We start from the raw sequence: 19,822 nt of genomic DNA, 5'->3' as shown, positions 1-19,822 counted from the left end.
TTCAAAGAAAAAAAAAAGTATCTGGGCCTGGCAAATGTACGAGACGGAGATAGCTCAAGCGCACTCAAAGAGTGAAAGTTGTTCAACAACGACGCAATCATGGCAATGATTGACGTCTCACGGCAGAGGCGGTCGCTTCTAGCTGATGCGACCGTATTGCATCATCTGCCTCCGGAATTACTTGACATTATCCGGCAGCAATCAACGACAAAACTCTTGGACGCAGTAACACAGGCGGCGCTGTGCCCGCCACTTACAGAGCAAGTCTTTGTGCATTTTGAAAATGTCTTTCCCGATATATGTGCACGTTGGATTCTCAACGCCACAAATGAGTCACTTCATATAAGGACTGCAGCATCTTTTGCGAGGTTATTACCATTTGCGCCATATCTGGCTTCTTTTCTTCGATGCACCGACGACATTTCTTCCATCACGACGCAGCCTTCATCCCTGCAACTGTTACTACCCAAATTTGACCAGTCTTCATTGTCAAGGTTAGATGGGCAAAGCCTTTTGGAAAGTCTGATTACGGCATGGAGACTTTTGAATTTTGATTTCAGGACGTATAGCCCTCTTGCATCAGCTTCATGCATGCAAGCTCTGTTCCAGCATGAGAGCCTACCAGTCAGATACCTTGCCATTCGGGTATTCTGCTTATTGCTACACGCGTCAGATTTCAAGCTCGAGGCTCTGATTCATGAGCATGTTGGAAAGGAAGAGGCTGTGACCGGAAGCCTGGATGGCGCCTTGGTGGATTTTGGGTTTCTCTCGCTGTATGAGCAGAACCGAGCGCAACGGGTGCTTGATCTACAAGCTCTACTCAAGTGTGAAGAAGATACTTGTGAGGAAAAAGAATGTTTGCAGACGCTTACACCGTACGTTGTCTCATATGGAAACGTCTTGCTCCCTCGACCGCATGGCCCTGTTGGTGATCCTTCTTCACTCGTCATGACGAACACTACTACCAGAAATCTCGAACGTTTAGCAACCTTATTACGAGATTCGGATCCAATTATGCTCTATGGAATGGCTGGGGTAGGCAAGACATCACTCATACACGAAATCGCCACGCAGCTCGGCATGTACTCCAACATGGTCACACTCCACTTGAACGATCAAACAGACGCGAAGATGTTAGTGGGATTATATGCAACGGACAGTAAACCAGGGAGCTTTCAGTGGCGGCCAGGTGTTTTGACGACTGCAGTCAGGGAAGGCCGATGGGTCCTGGTTGAGGATCTCGATAGGGCGCCAACAGAAGTGCTTAGCACTCTCCTTCCTCTAATTGAGCGTAAAGAGTTGCTCATTCCAAGCCGTGGAGAACGAATCAAGGCTGCCAGTAGCTTTCGACTCTTTGCTACTGTTCGAACATCACGAGGACTGAACGGCCGAGAGAATTTACCGTCCCTGGTTGGTATGCGGTTTTGGCAAACCCTTTACACGGATCCCCTTACTCAGTCAGAGCTGGAAGAAGTTGTCCTACAAACCTATCCTATACTGCGCAAGTTTGTACCGGGAATTCTCGCCGTTCATGGACGATTAGCTCAACTGGGTAGTAATGTCAGCCTCATGTCTCGCGGACGGAGTGTGATGGACCGTCAAGTTAATCTCCGTGACCTTTTGAAGTGGTGCCGCAGATTAAAGGAGTGCTTGCTCACTGCAGGTTCTACAAATGGGGATGAGCCTATTAGCGAAACGACAAGAGACTGGATGTTCATGGAGGCATTAGACTGCTTCGTTGGCAGCTGTCCCGATGTTGAACTGGGTAGAGTCTTGACTTATGCAATTGCGGAGGAAATGCACATGTCCAAAGATTGGGCAGACCACTATTTGTCTGCCAATATACCCCCTTTGGAAGAAAATGACCGTGCATTTTGTATCGGACGGGCTCAGCTACGAAAGAAGAGACTACACTCTAGATTGCAAAAGTCAAAACGTCCATTTGCAAGCACAGCTCACGCCAAAAGGCTGTTGGAACAAATTGCGGTGGCAGTCAAGCTCGAAGAACCTGTACTGTTGGTTGGTGAAACAGGTATAGGCAAGACCACTGTTGTCCAGCAACTGGCCGATTCATTAGGTCATAAGCTCATTGCGGTGAATCTATCGCAACAGAGCGAGGTTGGCGACCTGCTTGGCGGATTTAAGCCGGTCAATGTGCGTAGTCTTGCGGTGCCCCTAAAGGAGGAATTTGAAGATTTGTTTGCTGCCACGGGAATATCTGCATCCAAGAACCAGAAGTACTTGGAGCAAGTTGGCAAATGCTTCGCCAAGTCACAGTGGTCAAAACTGTCCAAGCTCTGGAGAGAGGCGCCAAAAATGTTCACCAAAATTGTGACTGAACTCGAACGCAGCCAAGGAGACCAGGCAGAAGCTCGAGATGGCGATGCACAGCCCGCAAAGCGTCGGAAGACGCTGTCGAAGCTGCAAACGCTCCAAGAGCTGCGACCACGATGGGACTCCTTTTCAAGGAATTTGGAACAATTTGATGTCCAGATATCCGGAGGAGCGGGGGCTTTCGCCTTCAGCTTTGTGGAAGGCAACCTCGTCAAAGCCGTTCGCAATGGCGACTGGGTGCTTCTAGACGAAATCAACCTTGCGTCTCCTGATACCTTGGAAAGTATTGCAGATCTCCTAACCGGCCCCAATGAGCGGCCTTCGATTCTACTCTCAGAAACGGGAGAAATCGAGAAAATTGTGGCACATCCCGATTTTCGTATATTCGGTGCCATGAATCCTGCAACAGATGTCGGAAAACGTGACCTACCCATTGGTATTCGCTCACGCTTTACCGAGCTCTATGTCAAAAGCCCCGATACAGACCTCAAGGACCTTCTCACCATCATTAGGACTTATATGGGCAATACAAGCACAAAGAGTGACCAAGCTGCGGATGATATTGCACGGCTGTACTTGAACACCAAGCGTATGGCGGAGGAAAGGCGACTGGTTGACGGCGCAAATGAAGTTCCTCACTTCAGTCTGCGAACATTGACCAGAGTCTTGAGCTATGTTAGTAACATTGCGCCGCTTTACGGTGTTCGCCGTGCACTGTACGAAGGCTTTTCTATGGGCTTCCTGACTTTGTTGGACAGAGACTCTGAGAAAATGTTGTTGCCACTAATCTATCACCACCTTCTGGACAAGCATGGCAATCCACAGTCATTATTATCACAGCCCCCCAAGCACCCAAATGATGGTCGTCAATACGTCAAGTTTCAGAACAGAAACCATGATCGTCATTACTGGTTGTTTCAAGGCGACCAGACTCCAATTGAACGAGATGACTACATCATTACCCCCTACGTTGAACGAAACCTTCTAAACTTGGTCCGAGCAACCTCGACAAGACGATTCCCTATTCTCATTCAAGGCCCAACATCCGCGGGCAAAACCAGCATGATCGAATATCTGGCCAATTTCACTGGTAACAAGTTCGTTCGCATCAATAATCACGAGCACACAGATCTTCAGGAGTATTTAGGGACCTACGTATCAGGCCCTGATGGAAAACTACGCTTTCAAGAGGGGTTGCTTGTTCAAGCTATGAGACAGGGTCATTGGATCGTGCTTGATGAACTGAACTTGGCACCTACCGATGTACTGGAGGCTCTAAACCGACTCCTGGACGACAATCGCGAGCTTCTGATCCCTGAAACGCAAGAAATCGTCAAGCCTCACGAAAATTTCATTCTGTTTGCGACCCAGAACCCTCCTGGCCTGTATGGAGGTAGAAAAGTTCTTTCTCGAGCCTTCAGGAACAGATTTCTGGAACTTCATTTTGATGATATTCCTGAGGATGAACTTGAGTACATCCTCCAACAGCGGAGCCGAAACACCTCGCCACCTGACTGTCGACGCATTGTGACGGTATACAAGGAGCTTTCTCGGCTTCGGCAAACAAGCAGGCTTTTTGAGCAGAAGGATAGTTTCGCAACTTTGCGAGACTTATTCCGGTGGGCACTCAGAGAGGCCGATACAAGAGAGGACATTGCTGCGCACGGTTTTATGCTCCTCGCAGAAAGAGTCCGCAACGACGAGGAACGTATCGCTGTCAAGGAAGTTATCGAGAAGGTCTTCAAGGTCAAATTGGACCCCCAAGAATTGTACTCTGCCTCAAAAGCCCCTGAGCTGAAGAATTTGACCCAGAAAGCAAATGCTCAAGGCGTGGTTTGGACTCATGCGATGCGGAGATTGTACGTTCTAGTTTCTCGAGCTATTCGAAATAATGAGCCTGTTCTACTGGTTGGAGAGACGGGTTGTGGCAAGACTACAGTCGTTCAACTGCTCGCAGAAGCCCTCAACCAAGAACTGCACATTGTGAATGCTCATCAAAATACGGAAACAGGAGATCTTATTGGGTCTCAAAGACCTGTCCGCAACCGTGGCGCCATTCTTGAGGCCATACGCACAGATTTGAAGGTAGTTTTTGAATCTCTAGGCATGGAAATTCCAACGTCTGTGGAAGAAAATGTGGAACAGTACAAAGCCCTCCCCCAAACAGTCAAGGACACAGTGCCCCAGTCTATTCGGGACCGACTGGCAGGAAATGAGAGCAGGTCAAAGGCACTGTTTGAGTGGTCTGACGGCGCATTGGTCGAGGCCATGAGAAATGGCCACTTCTTCTTATTAGACGAAATCTCGCTGGCGGACGATTCCGTGCTGGAAAGACTCAATTCTGTTCTTGAGCCCCAGAGAACGTTGCTTCTGGCAGAGAAAGGTATTGATAATTCTTTCGTTGTGGGTGCTGATGGATTTCAATTCTTTGCTACAATGAACCCTGGGGGTGACTTTGGCAAGAAAGAGCTTTCGCCTGCCCTACGAAATCGATTCACGGAAATCTGGGTACCCCCTTTGTCCGAAAGCGAAGATATATATGATATTGTCAAGACCAAGCTTGTAGATGGATCTAAGCATTTGGTTGATGCCATGGTTGACTTCGCGTCCTGGTTCGCCAGGAAATTCCGGTCCATGGCGACGAGCGCGTTCTCCGTTCGAGAAATTTTGGTTTGGGTTCAATTCATCAACAGCTTCAAGGCCGACGATCCCGTCATCTCGTTCGTCCACGGTGCCTCAGCCATCTTCGTCGACAGTATCGGTGCCAACCCTTCAGCCATTTTAGCCACTGATCTGAAAACTGTCAATGCCCAAAGACAGGAGTGTCTGAACAAGTTGGGTGAACTCATCGGCCAGGACGTATCAAAAATCTACCCGACGGAGCCGATGCTTTCAATAACTGATACTCTTCTGTCCATTGGTGACTTCAGCATATCGCGTGATCCAACGGGCTCTGCAGACCCTACTTTCGCATTCCATGCCCCTACAACGAGACTCAATGCAATGAGAGTCGTTCGAGCACTGCAGATGAGAAAGCCAATATTACTCGAAGGCAGTCCTGGTGTAGGCAAAACAACGCTGGTTGCCGCATTGTCCCAGGCGTGTGGCCGACCACTGACAAGAATCAACTTGTCTGACCAGACTGACTTGATGGATCTTTTCGGTACCGATGTCCCTATCGAGGGCGAAGAAGCTGGAAATTTCGCGTGGCGAGACGCTCCTTTTCTCCAAGCAATGCAAAAGGGCGAATGGGTCCTTCTAGATGAGATGAATCTTGCATCACAGTCTGTTTTAGAAGGCTTAAACGCATGTCTCGATCATCGTGGCGAGGTGTACATCTCCGAGCTTGACCAGGTTTTCAAGAGGCACCCCGATTTCCGGTTGTTCGCAGCTCAGAACCCTCACCACCAAGGAGGTGGTCGCAAAGGTCTGCCAAGCTCTTTTGTGAATCGTTTTATCGTCGTCTATGCGGATGTCTTTAAAGACGAGGACCTGAAACTCATTGCCTCCCACAACTTCCCTCAGCTTAGTGAAGAAGTTATAGCTCATTTAATTGAGTTTGTGTCCAGGCTCGAACACCAGATTGTGGTCGAAAAAACCTTTGGCTCTCAAGGGGGCCCTTGGGAATTCAATCTTCGAGACGCCCTACGATGGCTACACCTTTTGAGGTCCTCCGACCCCTTTCTCAAGACTGCCCAGATGGACGATTTCCTTGACATCGTTGTTAGGCAACGATTCCGCACATCGAGAGATAGGGCAGAGGTTGACAAGTTATTTGCACGTGTCATTGGATGGGAACCACGAGCCCACGATCACGTTCATAACTTGAACTCACAGTTCGGTCAAATTGGTTTTGCCGTATTACCCAGGAACTTGAATGTACAACCCGAGGGCTTGCCCAACATCAATATCGTTCCTCGGCTTGCTGAACTGGAGTCTATCATGATTTGTGTGAAACAAAACATTCCATGCATCTTGGGGGGCCCTTCAGGTTATGGCAAGTCATCGTTGTTGAGCTATGTTGCTGCTCTATCTGGTAAACAGCTCGTGGTGTTCCCAATGAACGCAGATATCGACACCATGGACCTTGTTGGTGGTTTTGAGCAAGCTGATCCTCTCAGGGAAGTCAATGCAGCCCTGGCTGATCTTCGCGAATACCTTCAAGATTCCGTCATGACCCTCGTCCCATCAGCCGCCCCCGGAGAAGTTTTACATTTATTACATCTTCTTGACAGACACAATGGTGACCATGAAAGCCTTACTGCCATCCTGATCTCGATGAAATCCTTGCTCGAACAAGTATCATCCGATACCGAGGTGGGGGTAGCCCTCACTAGGATGAAGCAATTATTGGAAGGTCCCTTGGTTCTTGCGAACCCGCGATTCGAGTGGCTAGATGGTGTTATTATAAAGGCTTTGGTTACTGGCCAGTGGCTTGTTTTGGATAATGCCAACATGTGCAACGCCTCTGTTCTGGACCGACTCAACTCTCTCCTGGAGCCTAATGGATTTCTGAGCATCAATGAGCATTGTGACTCAGATGGAAAACCAAGAATCATCAGGCCCCATCGAGATTTCAGGATCTTCCTTACGATGGATCCTAAGTACGGCGAGCTCTCGCGTGCCATGAGAAACCGGGCTATCGAGATCCATATTAATTCTCCTCCACCAGAATCGGTGCCGTGCCTGGACAAAGTTTCCGCCATCGAAAGCGGACTTCAGCGATATCATGAATCAAGGCTGCCATCAAACGCCTCTGCTGGCGATATTTCGATAGACACATTCCAAGTCGCCGTTGACAACCTGTCCCTGGGTGACGGGGCACTTCTTGGTCGATTTGTGAATCGAGGCACCACTGACGAGACTTTACGCTCTGTCTTCACTGATTTGCTCGAGTTTCTTAAGACAACTCAAGGGTCTCATATCTTGCGCAATATAATGCAACTCTACGCAACACTTTCGTCCGATACTATCGCAGACTTTCCCCAGGCGCTGCCTATTCATCCATTGAATAATCAAATTGCGATCAAGTTGCTTGAGAACGAAACATCAGCGCACTGGATGGGAACGTGTTATGAGACCTCTCGCCGCCTGCATTGTATCCGTCAAATCATCAAGAAACACCACAGCCAAGCTCAGTCTGCGAAACTAGGCTCCTTGAGTCGCTTACAACGATCTCTCATCAGCGATCGGGTTGCTGCTGTATCTAAAGACTCAACCGTTAAGCTTGCAGGATTCCTCTCGTCGATAATGGTCTCTATTGAGAGATACCTGGATCAGGAAGTAAACTCAACCGAAAATTTCCTCGCAAGACGTCACCTTCTTGAGATCCTTGGGCTTTATCTTGAGTTGACAATATGCCTGTCTTCGAGCCATGAGTTTGATGAGGCCTACTTCCAGGCCCATATTGGCCTTGGTCTAAGAAAGCTTGATGAATTTAGCCAGATGATGACGGGGGAAACTGACTCTACATTCCTATCCCAGGCCCTTGGCCAGTTGCGGAGTGACTTCAACTCTGGCTTCCAACTGTCCACTGGTTTGAGCATGGAGGTCCTGTGGAATGCGTTCAGACCCATTCCCATTGCGAACAAGGCTGTTTTCGATCGCTCAGTTGAAGTCGACCAACTAGCCTCGAGATTTGATGCCCTTCGGTGGAAGGCATCTGCTTGCATTTTCGACTTGTCCAAAGCTCAGCAAACTCTGGCAACGACTTACAAGATAGTCAGAGATGACTCTGTTCCCACCGAACAACTTGTGGCAGATTTGACTACGGCAATTCAAGACCTCGAAACCCGCATTGGACAAGAAGCTCAAGAGACGGTACCCTTTTTTGCTAGTGATTTTGAGAACCTGAGGCAGTTGTCCATACTTCGATCGTTGGCCAGTGACTCGTTAACTCCCGAGCTCGATAACCAATTAGTCATTTTGTCAAACCTCCCTACCAAGGCCATTATGACGCTTGCTAGCGCTTCTGATAGAGCGTTCAATCTACAGTCTCTTTCTTACCTGGCTCACCAGGGCATCTTTTCTTGGGACGGCAAACTGACTACATCTTTGTGGAAGAAACTTCATGGCTTGCGAAATGTCAATCTGAGCTCTTTGGCTCTTCTGGAAACAGAACTTCCCGTTGTTGGGAAGCATTTAACTGGATTAAGTCCAGAAATTTCAGCAGATCCTCTTGTAAACCTCAACGATCTGCTTCGGAAATTGATGTTGGACACCTTTGAAGCCCATGACTCTTCACTGCAGAATACTCTGGGTGCTATATTCTCGGAGGCTGAGGCCAATATCAGCTCAATTTCCGCGCTTGCTGTGAATGGACTCGGTTCCAGTACCGCTTTTAACGATCTCCTTCAAGATATTGACTCTGTACATCTTCGACAAACCACTACGGATCATTTCATTCCTTCAGTTGTGGGGATTATTGCCTCGAAAGCCAATCCAAATAAAGCCGCCTATTTTTCGGCTCTTGCATGGCTTCAATTCAGCATTGGTTTAGTCAAGCTCTACGTTCCCGACCGCATCTTCGATCCCCAGCTTCAGCCGAAAGTGGAACTCAAGTTCTTTGAACAGCTTGAGGCTTCATTGCAGGGAAAGCTAGCCGCATTGAAGGCCTTTCAAACCAGCTTCACGGGACAAGAAACAAGCGCCAGGATTCAACTGATCCATCAACAGCTTGATAAGCTTGGTCCAGCACCAAAGGAAATTCAGCCTGTCTTCCGCCCTGAGAGATCTGAGCTCCACCAACTTCATGCTGAATTCTCAAATATCCTAAAGACAATCACCAGCTCCAGTCTATCTGGCGTTATGAAGGACCTCAACTCGGACTCAGACAACGGGGTTGCGGGTGCCCTACATCTAATTCGGGAAAATATTTCTCGATTGGTAGATCGCATTTCTTCCCGATTTGAAGCATATCAAGATATGGGACGACCTACTGTCAACATTCTTCGTTGTCTTTTAGTTGGTCTCTCGCTCTGTGACACTTCCAAGGCAGCGAATCTAGAGCCATCTACTTTGCGACTCGTAGAATCCACGCCATTTTTTGGCCTCAAGACACAGGATGTCTCGCTCCGCCGCGTAGGGACCAAATCATTTGAATTCCTAAGTCTCATGAGCGCAAATGTGGCGGTCGGTGGTCTCCAGGGTCTCTCCTCGGCCGACCGAGAGGCTGTGTTTGAATGCTTTCACAGCTTCTACGATGACTGGAACAAAAAACTCGATGCTGACAGGAAAGCTGAGGCAGCACGAACTAGCATGTATCGCTTCAGGGGCACCCTCGAAGATGAAGAGGAATTCGATGCGATGGAGTTCAACGAGCTATTTCCCACCTTTGATGACGAAGATTCCACCGCTCGCAAGGATATTAAGCCAGACCAAGTTCGAGATACATCGTTGAAGGTGGCGGATTCGCATCGCAGAATCTTTTTTGAGCAACAAGACCCTCAAGATGCACTCCGAGAATCGTGCATGGCTGCCGGTCAGCGCGTCGTTGGTGAGCTGCAAGACTACGCAACTATCGATCGCAGTATCAACTCAAAGATGTTGGCAAGCACACTGCTTCTTCTAGGCGAGAAGATGGAAGAGCTGCAATCCTCATCTTCTACGAAGACGTACAACTTCTACACCGATGCCAACTTGGCTGAAGCACGGCAGCTTGTTTCTTTGGCCCACCAGATCAAGGCCCGCTTCCGCGAGCTACAGCTTGTAGATGAAATTGGCCACATGCAGCCTTTGACTGATGTGATCCAATCTTGCGACAAGCTCTTGGAACAAGTCCATGGGGAGCCGTTGGCCAAGCTTCTGCCAAAGGTCGAACAGCTGCATGCTCACGTTTACGAATGGCAGTTTGGCGGATGGGCTAGCAAAACATATGCGGTCCTTTCTCTTCACAACTTGCTTACCGACACTGTCATTCGATGGCGACGTCTCGAGCTTTCAACATGGGCGAACCTCTTCGACATGGAGCAGAAGAAATGCCAAGATGACGCTTATTCTTGGTGGTTCGTCGCTTACCAAGTCGTAGTTGCAGTTCCGCTCACCATGGTAGACTCGCGCTCTGAAATGCAAGCCTATGCCAAGTCGTTGGTCGAGAATCTGGAATTGTACTTTTCAAGCTCCATTGTTGGCCAGTTTCAAACTCGCGTTGCCCTGCTGCGTCAATTATTGAGCCACCTCAACATGTTGGCGCAAGATTATCCTGCTTTAGATGCCATTTGCGTAGCGGTGGACAATTTTGTGCAGTATTACACGCGCTATGAAAAGACGGCCGAGGAAGCCATCCAGAAAGGCCGAATCCCAATCGAGAGGAAGATGAAAGATGTTCTCCTCATGGCAAGCTGGAAAGATACCAATATCAATGCGCTTCGGGAGAGTGCCCGCAAATCTCACCAGAAGCTGTTCCGGCTGATTCGAAAGTTCCGAGGAGTTTTGGGCCAAGAAATGAAGATGTTCATGGCTCAAGGGCTTCCCGATGAGAGTTTGACCATCGGAACAAGTACGGAATCTGAACCTGTTGCATCGGACCTGCCAATGGTCAAAATAGAGGCGCTGGATGCATTGCTACCCGGGTGGCTTCCGGATCATAAGAGGCTTGCCAATCTGCCAAAGACCATCTCCGTAATGAGGAAGATCACATACAGTCCCGAGATGTCAAGCAACATGTCAAACCTTGTCCTGGATTTTGTCACTGAGCTGAATACGTCCATGGCTGAGCTGCGTAAGGAGACGCCATCAATTCTCAATGACGAAAACAAGGACCAAATTAAGCACCTGAAGACAAGAAAACGAAAACTCTTTGCAGATACGCTACGGGATCTCCGAACGATGGGGCTACAGCATAATTTATCACAAGATAAGTTGGCGGAGCAGAAATCACTGGCTGTTGTTCTGTCGTCACTCGCGGCAGTCAAGTTCCTCGAATCAGCAGCAGCGAAGGAAGCTGAGTACTATTTGCACAAAACGTTAGATCTTGCCCCGAGGGCTAGAGAGGCTTCCCGAGAACATTCTGATGACCTCACTGGCGCTGAGGTGGCAAGAAGTGCAGGGTTCGTTGAGGGTTTGATCAGCTTCAACCTCACCCAACGCCAGAGCCTTGGCGCCGCTACCCAACTCCGAGAAAGTTTGCAACAGGCAGTTCAGGAGTTCAAAAATCTGGGCAACGCTGCGAAGAACGGTACGCTTGTTCACCAAAGATTTGACGGCGACTGGACAAACTTGGTGCAATGGCTTGGTCCTGCCATTCAATTTGCTATTCGCCTTACTGAGATGCACGGGAAAATTGGAAACATTGATAACAAGGCCGTGATCCAGGAATTACAGGAGTGGGCAACGCGTCTGGCAGCTAGATCTGCAGCACTTAAAACCTTGGTGCAGTTGCCCGTTGGAATCAGCTCAGTGGCACATGACAAGATGAGAGAAGCCGTATTGAAAGATTTGGATGAGATTGATCACAGAATTGGCCAATTGGCTGAGATTCGTGAAGATTTGGCATTCATTCTTTCTCATCTTAAAGCCTGGACCACAACTGAATCCGGAAGCTATGCCAGTTCTATCGGAGACACAACGTTGGATACATTCGCCAACGCCGTGTCCAGTCTGGCCGACACAGTACTTGTTGCGATTGAAAATGCCAAGAAGAAGGGCGTTGTCGTTCCCAGAGAGCCTGGCGAGCCTGGCTGGTTAACGAAACATTGTGAGGCCTTCTTTGCCATGATCGGCCAGTTGCGGATGAACAACGTGGAGCGAACAGTTCGCCGCTGTACTGACATGATACGACAAATTCAACTTGACGATGAGCAAACAAGCACCGCAGCTGCGTGTGTCATCCACATTGCTTCCCCGATACTGGACCAGTTCTTGACGCTTTGCTCGCGTTCCATAGGCCAGGGGTTGGAAATGCACCGCGCCTCAGCACACATGGCATACAATTTAACCAAGGCTTTCAATCAGATTGTTTCCCAAGGTTTCTGCACACCTCAAGAAAAGTCGGACGAGACATCGGGCGATGCTGGACAACTAGAGGCTGGCACCGGTCTGGGCGACGGCGAGGGTGCACAGGACATCAGCAAGGACATTCAACCCGATGAAGATCTTACGGAATTGGCTCAAGAAGCCAATAAGGAGAAGAATGAAGATATCCAAGACGAAAAGGACGCAGTGGACATGGCAGACGAAGATCTGGAAGGAGAACTGGGCAGCGTTGCTGGAGAGGATGAGGACGAAGGTTCCCAGAAAGGTGATGAGAAAGAGGAAGAGGAGGATGACATTGATGAAGAGGCTGGTGATGTTGATGACCTTGATCCTACGGCGGTCGACGAGAAGATGTGGGACGGCAATGATGATGATGACAATGCTGACAAAGACCAACAAGGAAACGAAGCAAAGGGTCAACAACAAGATGACGAGCAAATGGCAGCAGATGAGGATACAAAGCAAAAGGATGCCGAGAAGGAGCCTGAAGTTCGTGAGGAGAAGGAACAGCCGAGGGAAGGAGAAGAAGAGGAGGAGGAGGCTGAAGTTGAGGAAGAAGATGTACATGCTCAAGAGGAGTTGAATCGGCAAGACCAAAATGTTCAAGAGAATGACGCGCTTGAACTCCCCGAGGACATGGAGCTAGATCTTGACGACAAAGAGGAAGTCTCAGATAACGATGACCTGGACGACCTATCCGACCCTGAAGGCGAGGCCGACCAGCCTGAAGAGCAACCAGCTGAGAAGGATGAAATTGACGAGGATATGGAGGATGCAGCGGGGCAGCAGTTGAAGGAAGAAGCTGGAGAAGTGGAAGACGAGATCGGCGAGGATGAGGAGGAGGTCCCGACTGGAGCTGATGAAGTCAAGGACGAAGTGGAATCCGATGTGGATGACGAAGTAGAGGAGGAAAGCAAGGAAGAAACGGCTCAAGATGTGACCCAACCTCCACAGGATAATGAAAATACGGATGTTGACAATGCTGCTCCCAGCGACGTCAAGAGCACTGGGTTGGATCAAAATCAACAGTTAATGGATATTGACGACAAATTCCAAGCGCAAGCGGCGGAACAGGAGCAAGGAGATATGGGAGATGGCGCAGCCGACCAAGATACCAGCGCGGGTAGCAAAGGCGCTACGTCCCGGTCAAACGAAACTGTAGACAAGAGTCAACAAGAAGACGATGACGAAAATTCCGCAAGAAGCGACCCGTTTCGCAAATTGGGCGATGCGTTGGAGAAGTGGCACCGCCAGAATGCAGATATCATGGACGCGAACCAGGAAGACACCAATAACCAGAAGGCAGACGAAAGAGAAAATGCTGAACAGGGTCGGCAAGAGTACCAGCACTTGCAGAACGACGAGGCAGCCGCCGATACGCAAGCAATGGGAAATGCTGAGGAGGATGAGGTGCAGCCCATTGACGAGGCCATGGCTATCGATGACGAAGGCGAAAAGGACGACCCAACAAGCAACCGAATGGAGGAGGACGCGGATGATGAAGCCAAGGAGGCGCCAGACAAAATGGATCTTGGAGATTCCGAGGAGGCCCGCGAGGCAGCAAATAGCAAAGAAGCAGATGATGGTAGGACCGGCGTACAAACTCGACAGGGCAACTACAACCAAGAAGAGACACCATCTGAAGCAGATGACGGAGTTGCAGAGGATGGCGAGCCGGACGATGGGCCCATCGAAGAAACATCGGAACAACTGTCTATGACGCACATTGGCGATGAAGCACGGGTTCCTCGCGACTATGGAGAGTGTCTTCAGCAGTGGAGCGAGTTCCAGACCAAGTCTCATGCGCTTTCATTGAATCTGACTTCTCAGCTGCGGCTCATTCTGACGCCGTCCCAATCCACCAAGCTGTCGGGGTCGTTCAGGACGGGAAAGCGACTCAACATCAAACGCATCATCCCATACATCGCATCCAGCTACAAGCGTGACAAGATTTGGATGCGGCGTGCTATCCCGACCAAACGGACGTACCAGATTCTCCTCTGCGTGGACGACAGCAAGAGCATGGGAGAGTCCTCGTCGGGAAGCCTGGCCATGGAATCGCTGGTGATGGTGTCTCGGTCTCTGGCCATGCTCGAGGCCGGGCAGGTTGGCGTGGTCGGGTTCGGCGGCGACGTCTTCACGGCTCACGAGCTCACGGAGCCGTTTGCCTCGGACGCCGGGGCCAAGGTGCTGCAAAAGTTCAACTTCTCGCAGGATCGCACCGACATTGCGCTGCTCATCCGCCAGACCATTGACAAGTTCCGCGCGGCGAGGCAGCAATCTGGAGGCAATGGCGATCTGTGGCAGCTGGCGTTGATTCTGTCCGACGGGCTGACGCCGTCTCCGGCGCACGACGCAATCCGGCGTCTTCTGCGCGAGGCCATGGAGGAGAGAATCATGATTGTCTTTATCATCATGGACGACACTGGCAAGAAAAAGGGCGACAGCGTGCTGGAGCTCAAGGAGGCCAAGTTTGTCAAGGACGACAACGGGGAGAGCAGGGTGGTGCTCAAGCCGTATCTGGACACGTTCCCCTTCCAGTACTACTTGATTGTACATAACTTGGAGGAGTTGCCGACTGCACTGGCGGGCCTGTTGAGGACGTGGTTTGCCGAGGTCACGTCTTGATTTTGGGCGTAGTTGAGGATATACCGGCATTGCATGGAGTTTTGACATGTTTGTGTGGTTTAGTTTTGCATCGCTTGGAGTTTGGGCGTCTAGACAATGAGTAGATAGATATACAGGACGTTATGCAAGCAGATTTGCCTATCACAACAAAGGATTTTGTTATCATGGACGTGGAGTGATGAATGCACCTGGCATGCTAATATTCATAGACTGGCAACAATTGCAGCGAAACGACGACGGGCGAGCCAGCGCACAGAAGAGAGTTGAATAAATTCATATCTCCAAGAAGCAGCTCTTGTGCCATTCCGCTCAGCCAACATTGAAGCTATTCACATGGACATGCGTGCAGCTGCATTGCATTGCCACCGGTGCCCGTCGGATCCCGACGACAAAAGGTCAAATGAGACACTCGACGGTTCAGCTTGTCATGGGCAATTGCACGCGTACCACGTCAGCTACACCTGTATATGCTTTTTTTTCTTTTTTCGTTTCGTTTCGATTCATTTTTTTTTCTTTTTTTTTCAACTTTAATTTTCAGCGTGGCCGCAACTTCCTACATACTGCCAACCTCATTGCTGCTGCCCTACCAAAAGCAAACTGCCGTGACCCAATCAAAACAAGCCGCCTCCTCTCCCTTCAATGTTTCCTTCCCCCGCAATCATCCCATCACAGCCGTGAATGTCCACTAGCCAACGACAAGGGGGATTGACTTGACACTATTTTGTTTCACCGCCGTGTCGCAAACACAACCTAGCTGGTATTCCTCGCATCAACCCGCCGTAGCCCCGTGTCGTCAACCAACGACCAGCTTAGCCGTCGTCTAAACGGAGCAAGGAAGTTGGATCGAGGAATACGGGCCGTCACGGGGATGAATTCACTTCACGCGACGCAGCGCATCCTCGCCTCCGCTCCGTTGGCCCTGTGCGCGTCGTCCTCGGCCGCTCGCTCGATCCACCCTCGCCGCCTCCCGCATCCTCGGCACTTTACTGCCCCTCCTCCCTGTCGTCCCCGTCCCCGTCGTGCTACCTCCTCGACGGCCAACTTCACCCCTCCGACATCGTCGTCCTGTAGTCCAAGAGCGCTCCTTCCGCGCCAGCTTCGCAACATGGCTGGTCCTTCCGCCCCTACAGAGCTGCGCTTCAGTAAGTCATAGCCCTTCACGTCCATGTCCACCGCCGTCAATTGACGTCCCACGCCCCGGGCCCTCGAGCTAATCGCCCACCGCGCGCAGAGAACCCCGCCGTCTTGTTCGTCATCACCGCCCGACCTGTTCTTCACGCGCGCGCCGCCTCACCAGCCAGTGCCGCGTCCGCACACCCGTACTGACGAGCCGCAGGGTCTGCGATCTCCAGGAAAAGTTCCGCAATGCCATCTACGAGTTCGACAGCATGTACGCCACCCTCGCCCTCCCGCTCTCCCCCTCTCCCTCTCTCGTCCCCCGACGACGAAAAAAAAAAAACTAACACCACGACCAGTGTAGCCACCACCACCAAGCTGCTCACCTTCGCCAACGCCGTCAACATCCCCGTCCACGCAACCACCCAGACGGCCGCCAAGCTCGGCCCTACCGTCCCCGCGCTCGCCTCCCTCCTCCCCTCGCCGCCGCACGACAAGACCAAGTTCTCCATGCTCATCCCCCCGCTGGCCGCCGCCCTGCCGCCCGCCTCGCGCGTCGCCCTCGTCGGCATCGAGTCCCACATCTGCATCACCCAGACCGCCCTCGACCTCCGCGACGCAGGCCACTTCCCCTACGTCATTGCCGACGCCGTCAGCAGCTGCAACAGGACAGAGGTCATCATCGCCCTCGACAGGCTGCGCGCTGAGCATGGCGTCACCGTCACCTCTTCCGAGAGCTGGATGTACGAGTGCATGGGCGACGCTTCCAACCCAGCCTTCAAGACCTTGATTGGCGTCGTCAAGGGTGCCGTTGCCGACACCAAAAAGGTCCTCGAGACGTTGCCGCCGACTTCCAAGATTTAGAATGACTTTTTAGATTTTCTTTTTTCCCCTTTTTTCCCTTTTGTCATGTTGCGTATTTGCAAAAATACCACATTTCACTCTGCCACGAATGTAAACCTAGGCATATTTGGTAGAGAACTTCTGTTGTTTTATTTTACACTTCCTGCATCATGAGGTCGTGGCTGTAGTTGCTTCTGGCCTGATTCCGTTGCCTCTCAAATGTGAATTACCTCCTCTACATAGCCCCTCTCCCTTCTGCCCCTGCCCCTGGCCCTCTTCCAAGAAGAAAAAAGAATCGACAGCACATCGTGTAAGCATAAACAATGGACAAAGCTAGAGCAAACCTATCATGACACATAGCAATCACCCTCCTGCCGGTGAAGTCTTGGAAGCTTTGGTGGCCGGGGTCATCCACGAGAATGCAGAAGCCACTCCAACTGGGTTGGCAGATCGCGGCAGTGTTGCGCCCTTTTGATTCTCTCGATTCGAACTCTCCATCTTTAGCTCTGCACCTGAGCTGACAGACCGTTTAACATCCCAACGGTTGGCCACGCTGATGCCGCCGCCGCCACCATCACCGTTCAAACTAACCTGACTCTTGCGTCTACCCTCAGTGGAGAATTTAGGCGGCAGGGGTGGCTCGTATGAAGCACCGGTTCGGGCCGAATTGGAGTTTGATTTTAGAGGTTTCAATACCTTCATGTTACGGCCACTGCGGCCCGCCGGTTGGTAGCCGCTCAGAGGGCCAGTCTCTCGCTGTGTCCCGTCTGGCCCAGCGCCAGCGCCTTGTCGCCACGAACCCCATATCCCAGTAGAGGTTGATGATGACTCCCGTCGGGACACCTCTGAAGCGCTCGTGTCATCTTTTCCGCTTGTCTCGGAATAGTTTGCTTCTCGTCCGTGGTTGTCACTATCGCCGCCATGTTCAGAGGTTGCTTGCCGCTCCTCTGATTTGTGAGACTCCATATCCGACTCATGAGGTGATATTGGCTGAGCAGGCGCCGCTTTTTCGTGCAGCGTTCCTGGAGAAGGTGCGCCATTCCTACCATTATTCGAGGCCCGGCTGTCTACTAGAACAAATGGTGTTGCCGTCGCATTCAATTTGGGCTTTTCCGGTACCATGCTCGTCGTGTATATATACCGGAAAGCATCCTCATCCTCAGGCCTTACAAACGGAACTCGTAGCCGTTCTTGTTCATTTCCATACAGGACCATGGTGTTTTGTGAAAAGAGTACATCGGCTGAGTGAGCCCTCAAGGCATCACTTCCAATATATATGCGAATGCCCTTACGATCGCCAATCGTGCTGGACTGCTCGTTGCCCGTAACCTCGAACGCGACCGCCATGGAAGGAACTCCCCCCGTTGAGCTTCCATTGTGGCTTTCGTGTCGCGTAACCACTGCTTCGGCCAGATATACATTGAGCCTGATTCGATCAACTCCGTCAATATCTCGTTCAACCTCCCTCGAGAGATCCAGTTCTTTAAGCAAAGATGAATCGACGACGGACTTTTGCGAGCCGGTGCAAACGTCTGCGTACAAGAGAGTGCCGTGGGCGAAGTTTGTAGTAAGCCAGCATCGAACGATCGATGGCACGGTGCCTAGCACATACAGAGATACCGGTGGGCCGGGTATCTCAAACGAGGAAGAGTCGTCATCACCCCCTGCGTAGTTGGTATCAAGGCCCAGGCTACTGGCCCGACCGGATGCCAATGAATGGTGTGAGTGAACTGAGTGGCCGGCAGAGCTGTGTCTCCCATCAGATTTGTGGGACAAAGTGCGTTCCATCATAAGCCCGCTGCCAGGTCGTAAAGGCCCAAAGTCGCCCGAATGTCGGTTGCTTTGGCCACCCCAGCTGGAGCCATGCAAGGCGCTTTCATCGAACCTAACACTATTAGCTCGCGAAGCTGCACCCCGCCGCACAGGCTCTTCTTCAGCTGGACCGAGATGGAGAGACCCGAGCAGTTGCTCCCCTTGCTCATCCAAGTCATCGAAAACATCATTGTGTGGTGTTTGGACAGGCCCTGTAGTCTAGTCAGCACTTGTATCTAGCTAATTTCAACGGTTTATATACCTTGGTGTGGCGTGCCGCCTAAAATCCCGGGAAACGGGGAATTCCACACTGATTTCAAAGCTGAATCATCCGCACTGCGTTTCTCTAATCTCAACAGCCGCTCCGCGTGATTGCTCTGGGTATATTGAACTTGTTTCACCTCCATCTGTAGGTTATACAGATCATCACGCGAGATGGGAAACCGAGTATCCATTCTTCAAGAGCAAAAAAAAAAAAACTTTTTTTTGGCACAACGCAAAGTAGGATGTACCAGGTTGTGCCAGGTCGGAAGATGGCATCAGTGTCTTGGCTGGTTGAATGGCGGTATGAAGGCAAATGAGTGAGTGAACGAAAATATTTGTTGACACGTCTTGTTGTACAGTACTCTTGTAGAATTTCCTCCGTCACCCAGACAATCGAATGCTGAGTATACTAACAGAGTCGTTTGGCGCCTGGCTGAACTCCCTTTCTCGCTTCAAGACAACTCCGCCCACGCATCATCAGGTCAAGACCTACGAGTGGCCCTGCAGCGCCGATGGCGATGGCCTTGCGCAAGCGCAACGGCTACACAACTTTCAAAATATTCCGATGGCACTGATTCGTGTTTATGGAAATGCTAGGAACGTTGGGGCTCTGGGGATATCAGGATGCTGCGCCAACCAAAGTACAATAGGAGTGAAAATGCTTTCGAGGGTATACGGTATCGTTGAATGTCTGGAAACTGAGGTGTGTTGGATGTAGTATTTGACGAATCGTTGATTATTCCAGAGCCCGGTATTTGGTAGAACGCTGCTTTCTCGTGCAGGAAAGTCGGATGCCGGGGGTGATTTATGGTTCTGATGAGTTCGTCACGGGAGCTGGAACGAATTGGAATGC

At 50.7% G+C, this 19,822-nt stretch overlaps 3 protein-coding genes across 3 annotated transcripts; 2 read left to right on the top strand and 1 right to left on the bottom strand.

Moving 5' to 3' along the window:
- Positions 1-99: 99 nt before the first annotated feature.
- Positions 100-14,934, top strand: MDN1 (Midasin; the record flags this gene model as incomplete). Its single annotated transcript, XM_066129766.1, has 2 exons — positions 100-5,397; positions 5,476-14,934. The coding sequence occupies 2 exons, from the start codon at positions 100-102 to the stop codon at positions 14,932-14,934; spliced, it is 14,757 nt and encodes a 4,918-aa protein (XP_065985973.1).
- Positions 14,935-16,039: 1,105 nt separating this feature from the next.
- ISOC2 (Isochorismatase domain-containing protein 2) lies at positions 16,040-16,914 on the top strand (the record flags this gene model as incomplete). The annotated part of the gene is made up of 4 exons (XM_066129765.1): positions 16,040-16,076; positions 16,166-16,241; positions 16,271-16,324; positions 16,410-16,914. 4 exons carry the CDS (start codon positions 16,040-16,042, stop codon positions 16,912-16,914), a joined length of 672 nt encoding a protein of 223 aa, XP_065986008.1.
- A 342-nt stretch (positions 16,915-17,256) lies between these two features.
- G6M90_00g015020 (uncharacterized protein) lies at positions 17,257-19,160 on the bottom strand (the record flags this gene model as incomplete). The annotated part of the gene is made up of 2 exons (XM_014693537.1): positions 17,257-18,917; positions 18,968-19,160. 2 exons carry the CDS (start codon positions 19,158-19,160, stop codon positions 17,257-17,259), a joined length of 1,854 nt encoding a protein of 617 aa, XP_014549023.1.
- Positions 19,161-19,822: the final 662 nt, after the last annotated feature.

This window comes from Metarhizium brunneum, chromosome 1, assembly GCF_013426205.1.
Source record: "Metarhizium brunneum chromosome 1, complete sequence".
NCBI lineage: Eukaryota > Fungi > Ascomycota > Sordariomycetes > Hypocreales > Clavicipitaceae > Metarhizium > Metarhizium brunneum.
The sequence above is the reverse complement of the archived record's forward strand: the minus strand, read 5'-3'. Positions and strand labels throughout refer to the sequence as shown.